The 12,177-nt window shown below is 43.3% G+C and overlaps 1 protein-coding gene across 8 annotated transcripts in view; it reads right to left on the bottom strand.

The window, feature by feature from the left end:
- Positions 1-12,177, bottom strand: part of TANGO6 (transport and golgi organization 6 homolog) — a 242,621-nt gene that overhangs the window by 209,402 nt on the left and 21,042 nt on the right. For 4 of the 8 annotated variants that reach the window (XM_054454111.2, XM_054454113.2, XM_054454114.2 and 1 more), the window contains exons 3-5: positions 11,591-11,707; positions 8,060-8,201; positions 590-726 (exon numbers count right to left, since the gene is read on the bottom strand). In XM_054454111.2, the coding sequence (XP_054310086.2) occupies positions 590-726; positions 8,060-8,201; positions 11,591-11,707 (396 nt within the window). Of the gene's footprint in view, positions 1-589; positions 798-8,059; positions 8,202-11,590; positions 11,708-12,177 lie in introns of all 8 variants that reach the window. The other 4 variants (XM_063654474.1, XM_063654475.1, XM_063654476.1 and 1 more) reach the window with 1 other exon arrangement.

Here is a 12,177-nt window from a genome sequence, read left to right as displayed (position 1 = left end):
CATGGAGAGAAAAGAGAATGAACAAGATGAAACTTGAGTTTCGTATTCTAGCTCTGAGAGCAAGCTGGGCCAATCATTCAGTAGTGGTGAGGCATTCTTTTTTTTTTTTGAGACGGAGTTTTGCTCTTGTTGCCCAGGCTGGAGTGTAATGGCTCAATCTTGGCTCACGGCAACCTCTGCCTCCTGGGTTCAATCGATTCTCCTGCCTCAGCCTCTCAAGTAGCTGGGATTACAAGCATGTGCCACCACACCCAGCTAATTTTGTATTTTTTTTTAGTAGAGACGGGGTTTCTCCATGTTGGTTAGGCTAATCTCGAACTCCCGACCTCAGGTGATCCGCCCGCCTCGGCCTCCCAAAGTGCTGGGATTACAGGCGTGAGCCACTGCGCCTGGCCTTGCCATTCTTAAACTGAACAATTAGGTCAGTCTCTTCCACCGGTTTTTATTCATTTATTAAGAAGGCTCCTCACTAAACAATAAACTTAAATATTATACTGCTTTTATCTCAATACTAGAGGAACATTAAAAGTCCTCTTTCTGTACATAAGCAGATAATTCTCAAATGATCAACAGAAACAAAAAGATTTACCTGGGGGCAGATGTCCCTGTAGTAACTCTCTGGTGAAAGAGATTGCTGGGGACAAGAGGCCAAAATCTTTGCGATCAGGTCACACTTCTTCCAGTCAGCAGCCGTCACCTCAGCATCACTTCCACCAGCTGCTCCCGCTGGCACAATGGAGAGAGATGTCAGCAGCTCACAGCAATTCCCCACAGAAGGTCCCATGTAACAAATTTGTCTTAAAATTAAGGTGAAATGCATTTATCTTTTCTATTGAAAATAGTTTATTTTTTTCTATAAGATAATCTACCCTTCTATACTTTCCTTTTTATGTTTTTTATTTCTTATTTATTTATTATTATTATTTTTTGAGATGGAGTCTTGTTCTGTCACCCAGGCTAGAATGTAGTGGCATGATCTCAGCTCACTGCAACCTCTTCCTCCCAGGTTCAAGCGATTCTCTTGCCTCAACCTCCCGAGTAGCTGGGATTACAGGAATACACCACCATGCCCAGGTAATTTCTTTCTATTTTTAGTAGAGACGGGGTTTTGCCATCTTGGCCAGGCTGGTCTCAAACTTCTGACCTCAGGTGATCTGCCCGCCTCGGCCTCCAAAGTGCTGTGATTACAGGCATGAGCCACCGCGCCCGGCCTATACGTTCCTTTTGATGCTAGTTTCTGGGAAATTCAGAGAAAAACTAGCACTTAGTCACTATAATGATATTATTCATATAACTGGAATACTAGCTTCACCATGTTTATTGCTATTATTATTCTGTCTCCTTGTATGTATCATTTCATTTAAACTGTCTTAGGCCACAGCCGTAGAGTGACAGGGACCAGAATTACTTTACCGTCTTAAGCAATTATAAAATTGGACAAAATATATAAACAATGGTTTCCAGACAATGGACAACAGGCAGCCCAGGACACTGATCCCTGAGAGAAGGGAAGCAAACGAACTGAGCTTGATGACTGCCCTCGTTCACTGACTGGAGAGAGTTTTCAGGCGATAACAAGAGCAGCCCAAATGAAGCCTGGCATCTTGTTCAGTGGAAGAAACATGGTTCAGAGTTCAGGGAGGCCAAAGCAGCTGGAATTTTCAGGGCAAAATACCAGAAAGGAGGAAGTTACATATAGAGAGAGTTCCAGAGATCTGCAGAAGGGTCCTCTCTCAGGTCTTTGGTAGAGTATGATACACGTATGTGTGAGGAAAATAAAGCCCGGGGCAATAACCACCAGAAAGGAGTAGGGGGGAACAACCCCCACGGTTCATAAAGGCTGGGAAGAGTTGTGTTCCCACTAGCCAGCCTGGGAGGATCTCCTAATACACAGGGCAACAACTAGAATTCTCAGAAGTATATTATCTTAGTATTGTTACACTTAGTACAATACACTTAGTATAATACAATAAGGGGTTAAATTACCTTAAAGGTTGCTGTAGAACCACACTAACAGAGCTGAAAAGCCAGGATCAAAGGGACTAAACTAATTCCAAGTAACTTAACTGCATTCCAGAACAAAGTCCAACTAAGGAATATAAAAATCTGGCACTCAGCAATGTAGAATAAAAATGTTCAGCATCCAGTAAAAAATTACCAGGCATATCCATATGAGGAAATATTATTCAGTCATAAAAAGGAATAATTTTTATGGAGGACTGATTCATTCACGTTATAATATGACTAAACCTCGGCTGGGCGCAGTGGCTCACACTTGTAATCCCAGCACTTTGGGAAGCCAAGGCAGGTGGATCACCTGAGGTCAGGAGTTTGAGACCAGCCTGACCAACATGGTGAAACCCCATCTCTACTAAAAATTAAAAAAAAATATTAGCTGGGTGTGGTGGCACGAACCTGTAGTCCCAGCTACTCGGGAAGCTGAGGCAAGAGAATCTCTTGAACACGGGAGGTGCAAGGTGTAGTGAGCCGAGATCTTGCCACTGCACTGCAGCCTGGGAGGTTGCAGTGAGCTGAGATCGCGCCACCGCACTCAAGCTTGGGCAACAGAGTGAGACTCCAACCCAAAAAAAAAAAAAAAAAAAAAAGTGATTTCTATGGTATGTGAATAACATCTAAAAAAAAAAAAAAAAAATTACCAGGCATGCAAAGAAGGAAAACGATACGGCTTATAATTAGAATAAAAAAATCAACAGAACAGGCTGTGGGCAGTGGCTCATGTCTGTAATCCCAGCACTTTGGGAGTCCAAGGCGGGCGAATCACCTGAGGTCAGGAGTTCAAGACCAGCCTGGCCAACATAGTGAAACTCTGTCTCTACTAAAAATACAAAAATTAGCTGGGCATGAGGACGCACACCTGTAGTCCCAGCTACTTGGGAGGCTGAGGCAGGAGAATCTCTTGAACCTGGGAGGCAGAGGTTGCAGTGAGCAAAGATCGTGCCATTGCACTCCAGCCTGGGTGACAGAGCGAGACTCCGTCTCAAAAAAAAAAAATCAATAGAACAGACCCCAAAAAACAGAGATAACAGAATTAGAAGACAAGAACATTAAGACAACTTCTTTTTTTTTTGAGACAGAGTCTCACCGTGTCGCCCAGGCTGGAGTGCAGTGGCGCGATCTCGGCTCACTGAAACCTCCACCTCCCAGGTTCAAGCGATTCTTCTGCCTCAGCCTCCGGAGTAGCTGGGACTACAAGCACGCACCACAACACCCGGCTAATTTTTTGTATTTTTAGTAGAGGTGGGGTTTCACCATGTTGGCCAGGCTGGTCTCCTGACCTCGTGATCTGTCCATGTTGGCCTCCTAAAGTGCTGGAATTTCAGGCGTGAGCCACTGCGCCCGGCCCATTAAGACAACTGTTAAAAATTTGCCTTTGGCCAGGCACAGTGGTTCACGCCTGGGAGGCCAAGGTGGGTGGATCACTTGAGACCAGGAGTCCAAGACCTGCCTGGGCAATATGTTGAAACCCTGTCCCTACTAAAAATACAAAAATTAGCTGGGTGTGGTGGCGCATGCCTGTAATCCCAGCTGCTCAGAAGGCTGAGGCACCAGAATTGCTTGAACCTGGGAGGCGGAAGTTGCAGTGAGCCAAGATCATGCCACTGCACTCCAGCCTGGGAGACACAGCAAGACCCTGTCTCTGGGGAAAAAAAATTTTAAAAGAGAAAAATAAAAAAGACATAGAGAAAAAAAGACACACACACAAAAAGAGCATTAGTAATTGGCAGGACAACATTAAAAATAATATTTGGTGTAATTCAAATCTCAGAAAGAGAGATCTGAGGGGAGTACAAAAAAAAATATTTGAAGATAATGTCTGAGCAATTTCCAAATATGGCAAACACTATAAACCCACAGCTCCAAAAAGCAGAAAAAAAATAAAGAAACCAACACCACACCAAGGTACATCATAATCAAATTTCTAAAAACCAGCCATAAGAGAAAAATCTTAAAAGCAGCCAGAGGGAAAAACAGTATATCATTTATAGAGGAACAAAGATAAGAATGATAGCAGACTTCTCGTCAGAAATGACACAAGCCAGAAGACAACGGAGTACCTTTAAAGTACTAAAAGAAAAAATAAATGTCAACCTAGAATTCTATACCCAATAAAAATATCTTTCAAAAAGGAAGATGAAGTAGACTTTTTCAGACAAACAAAAGCTAGAAAATTAATTGCCAGGCCGGGTGCGGTGGCTCACATCTGTAATCCCAACACTTTGAGAGGCCGAGGCAGGTGGATCACCTGAGGTCAGGAGTTCAAGACCAGCCTGGCCAACGCGGTGAAACCCTGTCTCTACTAAAAATACAAAAAAAAAAAAAAAATTAGCCAGGCATGGTGGCTGGCACCTGTAATCCCAGCTACTTGGGAGGCTGCAGCAGGATAATCGCTTGAACCCAGGAGGCAGAGGTTGCAGTGAGCCAAGATCATGGGCAACAAGAGTGAAATTCTGTCTCAAAAAAAAAAAAACTTCATTGCCAGTAGACCTACACAAAAAGAAATGGTAACTAAAGTTCAGGCAGAAGGAAATTTGCACTGAAATTTTGATCTACATAAAGAAATAAAGACCACCAGAAATGGCAAATATGCAGGTCAATATAAACCTGCCTCAAACCATTTTGGGAAAGAAACAAGGTATGAATAGATAACAACAAATATATACATGCACAAGTTGGGGGAACTCATAGGAAAAAGAGGGTTCTGATTTTCTTATAGCAGCTCTCAAATCTGCATGCCCTTAAGTGAGGTCTAACCCTTCTTGGAAAAGGAAGATGCAAAGACCTGTTTGTAGGGGACAACTTCTTAGGGGTAACTGATCATTTGTTATTTCGTTGGCCCTAGAAGCCACTGTGGGGAGAACTGAGGGGAGGCAATATTATAGCCACTCTAGACCAAATCTACCAACGTCTGCCAACCACACTGACCTCACTTTTGTCTGATAGGACCAAGGTACATTATGCCAGAAATGAAGTCAAGATTTATTCTTCTAGCTCTCTTCCTTCTTCCCCACATATCCAGCCCTTCATTAAGTTTTGGCAACTCTCCTCCTTAAATATCTCTCAAACCCATTCATTTCTCTCCATTTCCATGGCCACTGCATTAATCCAAGCCTCCGAGATTCCTCAGATGTCTGCCTTTTAACTGATCTCCCTGCTTCTGCTCTTACCCAATCCATTCTTCACAATACCTCCAGATAGATATTTCTAAACTGCAGATTTGATCATGTTCTCTCTTTCTTAAAACTGTTAATCGTTTCTCATTTCCCTCAGAATAAAGTTCAACATCCTGAACTCAGCCTAACAGGCCTCCCCGAGGTGGCCCCCAGCCACCATTCCCGCTCACTGCGCACCACTCTTGCTGCACTCTGCCCTCACTACTCTACCCACGTGGAGATTTCCTCAGAAGCACTATGCTCATTTCTACTTCAGTTCCTCATACATGCTACTCTCTCTGCCTATAACTGTCTTCCCTCTCTCTTCAGCTAGTTAATTCCAACTCAGCCTGCAGGGCTCAGTTTAAATGCCATTTCCGTAAAAAAGCCACTAAGTTTGTGGTAAGTTGTTGCAGTAACAATAGGAAACTAACAGGCATGGGATAAGGGAGATAAGGGACTGAACACACAAAAAAGGCAAAGTGTTCACCAGGATAAAAGTGAAGGGGATCCTTGGATGGCAGCTGAATAGAAGGTAACCAGGATAGAGTAAAGCAGGTCAGAAGACCCAGAGAAAGATGTTTCCAAGAAGATAAAACTGATAGAATACCTGGTGGGTTTTTGTTTGTTTGTTTGTTTGAGACAGGATATCGCTCTGCCACCCAGGCTAGAATGCAGTGGTGTGATCATGGCTCACTAAAGCCACAACTTCCAGGGCTCCAGCAATCCTCCTGCCTCAGCCACCTGAGTAGCTGGGACCACAGGTGTGCACCACCACACCCAGCTAATTTTTGTATTTTTGGTAGAGATGGGGTTTCCCCATGTTGCCCAGGCTGGTCTCCTGAGCTCAAACGATCCACCTGCCTTGGCCTCCCAAAGTCTTGGGATTATAGGCATGAGCCACCGTGCCCAGCCTATTTGATGTTTTTGAATGTATTAAAAGGAGATTTAAACAAAAGAGGGACAGCTTGAGAAAAGATTAGTGATAAGCACATAGAAAACTAATCAGATGTACAAAAAAAAAGATTAACTCCAGGAAGTACAAAAGATTATGTAAAAAAAGAAAGTAATCATAATATACAATATAGCTCAGCTGTAAATAATAATTACAGTTACACTAATATAAACACTGAATATTGATCTAACCAAAACTGAGATATAAATATATTACGGAGATGTGAAAATAAAAATGTACTTGGGGGAATGATGGCAGTGTTATGAAAGAGAACAAATCCTCTTCCACACATGGTGAGAGGTAGATATATAATGCCTGAAACTGAAAAAATTATGAATTCCCATATATTAGTTAGAAATATAGAGGTAAATGACCAGGCTCACGCCTGTAATCCCAACACTTTGGGAGGCCGAGGTGGGTGGATCACGAGGTCAGGAGATCGAGACCATCCTGACTAACACGGTGAAAACCCATCTGTACTAAAAATACAAAAAATTAGCTGGGCATGGTGGCGGGCGCCTTTAGTCCCAGCTACTCAGGAGGCTGAGGCAGAAGAATGGAGTAAACCCGGGAGGTGGAGGTTGCAGTGAGCCAAGATCACGCCACTGCGCTCCAGCCTGGGTGAAAGAGCGAGACTCTGTCTCAAAAAAAAAAAAAAAAAAGAAAGAAATATAGAGGTAAATACCAGAAAAAACTCACTGAAAGAGTTCAAAGTGGTTGCTTCTAGAAATGGGAAATGGATTGGAATGGTGCCAAGGACTGCTATTTTTCACTGTAAGTCTCATAGAACTATTTGACTTTAAATGATGTACATGTCTAATTTTCTCTAAAAAATAAAACAAAAAACATAAATTAAAAACTACCACCATGCTTAGCATTAACTTTTTTCCTATTAATGAGAACTTAGATAATATAATTGGGGAAATGACTCTAAAACTTCATCCCAAAGTTTGCGTCTCAAAGGTACTTCTGGCTTCAAGAAAATTATTTTACACTTCACTTTTTTTTTTTTTTTTTTGAGACAGGGTCTTGCTTTTCTTGTCCAGGCTGGAATGCAGTGCCATGATCATGGCTCACTATAGCCTCGAACTCCTGGGCTCAAGTGATCCTCCTGCCTTAGCCTCCCAAGTAGCTGGGACCATAGGTGGGCACCACCATACCTGGCTATTTTTTTTTATTTTTTGTAGAAACAGAGTCTTGCTATGTGGCCCAGGCTGGTCTTGAACTCCTGGCCTCAGACAGTCCTTCTGCCTCGGCCTCCCAAAGTGCTGGGATTACAGGTGTGAGCCACCACACCTGGCTTTATTATTATTATTGAGACGAGGTCTCATTCTGTCACCTAGGCTGGGGTGCAGTGGCACGATCTTGGCTCACTGCAACCTCCACCTCCAAAATTCAAGTGATTCTCCTGCCTCAGCCTCCCAAGTAGCTGGGGTTAGGTGCCCGCCACCACGCCACGCTAATTTTTGTATTTTAGTAGAGACGGGGATTCACCATGTTGGCCAGGCTGGTCTTCAACTCCTGACTTCAAGTGATCCGCCGGCTTTGGCCTCCCAAAGTGCTGGGATTACAGGCGTGAGCCACCGCGCCCAGCCCACACCTAGCTTTATTTAACATTTACTTTAGGGTTTTTACTTCAACTTTCTGTGTAATGTTTTCCCCCAGATAGTATAAATTATTTGAAATAGCTTAAAATATTGTTCAATAAAATAGGCAGTGTATCACAAGCATTTTAGGAAAAGAGCAAGAGAATTAGTTTCTTTGGAAAAGAAGCTCATTAAGGGCCTCTAAGTTTAACCTGTTCAATCCCTGCAAGGACGGAGTTTAGTTTCAGTCAGGTTTTAAAGGTAAATACTAAAGACCAATAATTCACCTCAGACTCTGACTCTAAGGAAAACAGATACCAAAGTCACAGAAACATTTTATTTCTTACCACCTGCTCCTTCCAAAATGCCCCGGACTACTGCCTGAACACCATTAGGTCTCATTAACCTTTCAGAGAGCAGCTGTCCACATAGACGCCGAAGCCAAGCTGGGGCCCAACACCTCATCTGTGTCTTCACATCTGTGCAGGACTGAGAAAAAGAAGAAGGTGTGAATTCTGAATGTCACTGAAATAGATATGATGGCCGGGCACAGTGGCTTATGCCTGTAAAAAAAAAAAAAAAAAAAAAAAAAAAGGAGAAATAGCTATGATATGTAGACTTATTTATTTATTTAGAGACAGAGTTTCACTCTTGTCACCCAGGCTGGAGTGCAGTGGCAAAATCTCGGCTCACTGCAACCTCCACCTCCTGGGTTCAAGCGATTCTCCTGCTTCAGCCTCCTGAGTCATTGAGATTACAGGCACACGCCACTATGCCCGTGTACTTTTTGTATTTTTAGTAGAGATGGGGTTTCACCATGTTAGCCAGGCTGGTCTCAAACTCCTGACCTCAGGTGATCCACCCACCTCAGCCTCCCAAAGTTCCGGGATTACAGGCGTGAACCACAGTGCCCAGCTAGACATTATTTACAGTGTGCTATACAGACTTCAAAAGAGCAACATTTTTTCCTTAAAAAAAAAAAAACACTTTACAAAACCTTCTTCTGCATTACTTTTAAGAAAGTAAAAAACAGTTAAAGTGAAAAATCAATGAAATTTCAAACTCAGACAAACGCATCAGCAATTAAAATGTAGATCTTCGGAACACAAAGTTAATGCAAACAATCTCTGAATGTAGCCCTGACAATCAAATCCAGCTTCCAAGGAAGATTCTTATGAACGTTATTTGCCACTAAGAGGGTAGTTCACAACAGGGAGGAAGCATTCCAGCCCTTGCCTCTGTGGCATTAGCAACTCTGATTCTTGTGACACAGTTCCAAGAAAGAGTTGGATTTCTTTTTTTTTTTGAGACGGAGTCTCACTCTGTCACCCAGGCTGGAGTGCAGTGGCATGATCTCGGCTCGCTGTAACCTCCGCCTCCTGGGTTCACGCCATTCTCCTGCCTCAGCCTCCCGAGTAGCTGGGACTACAGGCGCCTGCCACCATGCATGACTAATTTTTTTTTTTTTTTTTGGATTTTTAGTAGAGACGGGGTTTCACTATGTTAGCCAGGATGGTCTTGATCTCCTGACCTTGTGATCCGCCCGCCTCAGCCTCCCAAAGTGCTGGGATTACAGGTGTGCGCCACCGCACCTGGCCGGATTTCTTTTGTATTTCTTTCCTGTCCCAATATGATCTGCAAGAAAGAGGTGGATTTCTTCAAGGGCTCCTTTCTGGAAGTTCTGTGGAGCCACTGTGAATAAACAGACTTGGTGTCCCTTATTGCTGAGGGTGGAGTAAACTCACTTATTAGCTGGTTTTGGCATACACCTCTCAGCTCGTTCCTCTTCTATCTTTTGAGAGTGACTGCATATTTTGTTCTGCTTTTTCTCGTTGGGTACTTTTCAGAGGCCTATCCCCTGCAGAAGGTGCTGCAGTTTTAATGTTCTGGCCCTTATTTTGGGCTAGAACATTAATCATGTTGCTGTCAACCACTGCACTTAAATATGTAAGCCTCAAAATTAGTAACAGAAATATTTCATCCTAACTCTCCTGTCCTCTCTCTTTTACTGAATTATTACCATTTACTGAGGGATTATGGTGTGCCAGGCACATCATAAGTAACTCCCATATAATCTCAAAAGGGACTTACAAGGAAGGCATTGTAATTATCCCTATCTTGTGGGTAAGAAACCTGAAGAATGGAAAGGTTTACAAATTCAAACACCTGCACATGGGGGTTGAATCCCAGAGACACCTGATGGAAGGCTTACAGTAAGATTCTAAGGATGAGATGAAAATTACTCAATTAGAAGATATCTTTGTAGCCAGGTTCAGCTGGTCCTTGCTCCTGACCTACAGCTAATTCCCTTGGCTTCTCACTCTTTTTCTTTTCTTTTTTTTTTAAAGACAAGATCTCACTCTGTTGCCCAGACTGAAGTGCAGTGGCCCGATCACAGCTCACTGCGGTCTCAACTTTCTGGGCCTGAGGAATCCTCCCACCTCAGCTTCCAGAGTAGCTGGAACTACAGGTGCATGCTACCACACTTGGCTAGTTTTTTATTTTTTATCTTTTGTAGAGATAGGGGTCTTGCTATGTTGCCCACGTTGGCCTCAAACTCCTGACCTCAAGTGATCCTCCTGCCTCAGCCTACCAAAGTGCTGGGTTTACAGGTGTGAGCCACAGTGCCTGGCTGGCTCCTCACTCTTTACACACCTAGATTCATAACTAAAATGTAGGTACTAAAAGCAAACAGACAATTCCATTTATATCATCAAATTAAATCATTTCAGATAAACTTTTTTTTTTTTTTTGAGACGGAGTTTCGCTCTCGTTGCCCAGGCTGGAGTGCAATGGCGCGATCTCAGCTTGCTGCAACCTCCGCCTCTTGTGTTCAAGCGATTCTCCTGCCTCAGCCTCCTGAGTAGCTGGGATTACAGGCATGCGTCACCATGCCCGGCTAATTTTGTATTTTTAGTAGAGACAGGGTTTCTCCATGTTGGTCAAGCTGGTCTCGAACTCCTGGCTTCAGGTGATCCACCCGCCTCGGCCTCCCAAAGTGCTGGGATTACAGGCGTGAGCCACCGCACCCGGCCTCGGATAAACATTATTTTTAAGAAAACAAAGAAACTATCTTATCCCTAGCAAAATATATACTACTATATGTTTGAAACAAAGGAACTAAGAATAGAACCAATAATATCTCTAGTTTTAATTTCTTGACTTCAAATACATTATCCATTCAAAGAGTTAGTGTCCAGATACTTGTGCTAAAAGAACGTTTTGTCAAACAGCCAAATTTTAGTTAAAAAAAGAGAAGATCTAGTTTCAGAATGAATAAAATATATCTCACACAAAATTGCCATAAGTCTTTTTTTTTTTTTTTTTTTTTGAGACTGAGTTTCGCTCTTGTTGCCCAGGCTGGAGTGCAATGGCGTGATCTCCGCTCACCGCAACCTCCGCCTCCCGGGTTCAAGCAATTCTCCTGCCTCAGCCTCCCGAGTAGCTGGGATTACAGGCATGCACCACCACACCCAGCTAATTTTTTTTTGTATTTTTAGTAGAGACGGGGTTTCTCCACGTTAAGGCTGGTCTCGAACTCCCGACCTCAGGTGATCCACCCACCTCGGCCTCCGAAAGTGCTGGGATTACAGGCGTAAGCCACCTTGCCCAGCCAAAATTGCCATAAGTCTTAAAAAAATGATCATAATATTCTTGGGAAAAGTGTCCATCATTTCATTAGAGAAAAGGTCTTTTAAATTATCCTAAGGGTCAGCGTTACCTAGTTTTATAAATATCATTTTATGATCTAAAAGATGAAAAAAGGCTCAACTAGATCATTAAATAGGGAACTAAAGTTATTTAATTTTCCAGAAGAAGACAGCAAACCACACATTATCATTAATGAGTCACCCCCAAGAGTCCCCAGGCCTGAGTACCTGGGGTGGTCCTCCCTGGAGGATAAGCAGTTCCCGGACTGCTAAGGGCTGATAGACTTGATCCAACATGTCTCTCAAGGCCCCCCTGGATAGGGTTCTCTCCTCTTCAGTTAGAACCTAAAAGAAATATGCACTTGGCTTTAGCGGAATTCAAATCAGGCAGACAACAGAAGGTAATGTTTTACAACACTGTACAGAGATACTTGTGAGAGGAGCAGAAGGAAGGCTTCTATCCTCTCTTGATTTCCTTCCACATGGGAGAAGCTGTACTACTAAAACATTCCTGGTCCTCTCTCCATCTTGCTCACTCCACTTCTGGGCAGGTTATGAGACTGATCTTACTGCTGAGGGTGGAGTAAACTCACTTACTGGCTGGTTTTGGCAAACATCTCTCAGTTCGTTCCTCTTCTGTCTTTTGAGAGTGACTGCACATTTTCTTCTGCTCTTTCTTGCTGGGTATTTTTCAGAGGCATATCCCCTGCAGAAGGTGCTGCAGTTTTCCAGTGCGCCTTAAAATGGGTGAGTAGTGACAGTGTCTAATTCTGAAGAGCACTGTTTTGTCTCCTGCCAGGCACGGTGGCTCACGC

Source organism: Pongo pygmaeus, chromosome 18 (assembly GCF_028885625.2).
Source record: "Pongo pygmaeus isolate AG05252 chromosome 18, NHGRI_mPonPyg2-v2.0_pri, whole genome shotgun sequence".
Classification (NCBI taxonomy): Eukaryota; Metazoa; Chordata; class Mammalia; order Primates; family Hominidae; genus Pongo; species Pongo pygmaeus.
This window is presented reverse-complemented; position numbering and strand designations above follow the sequence as displayed.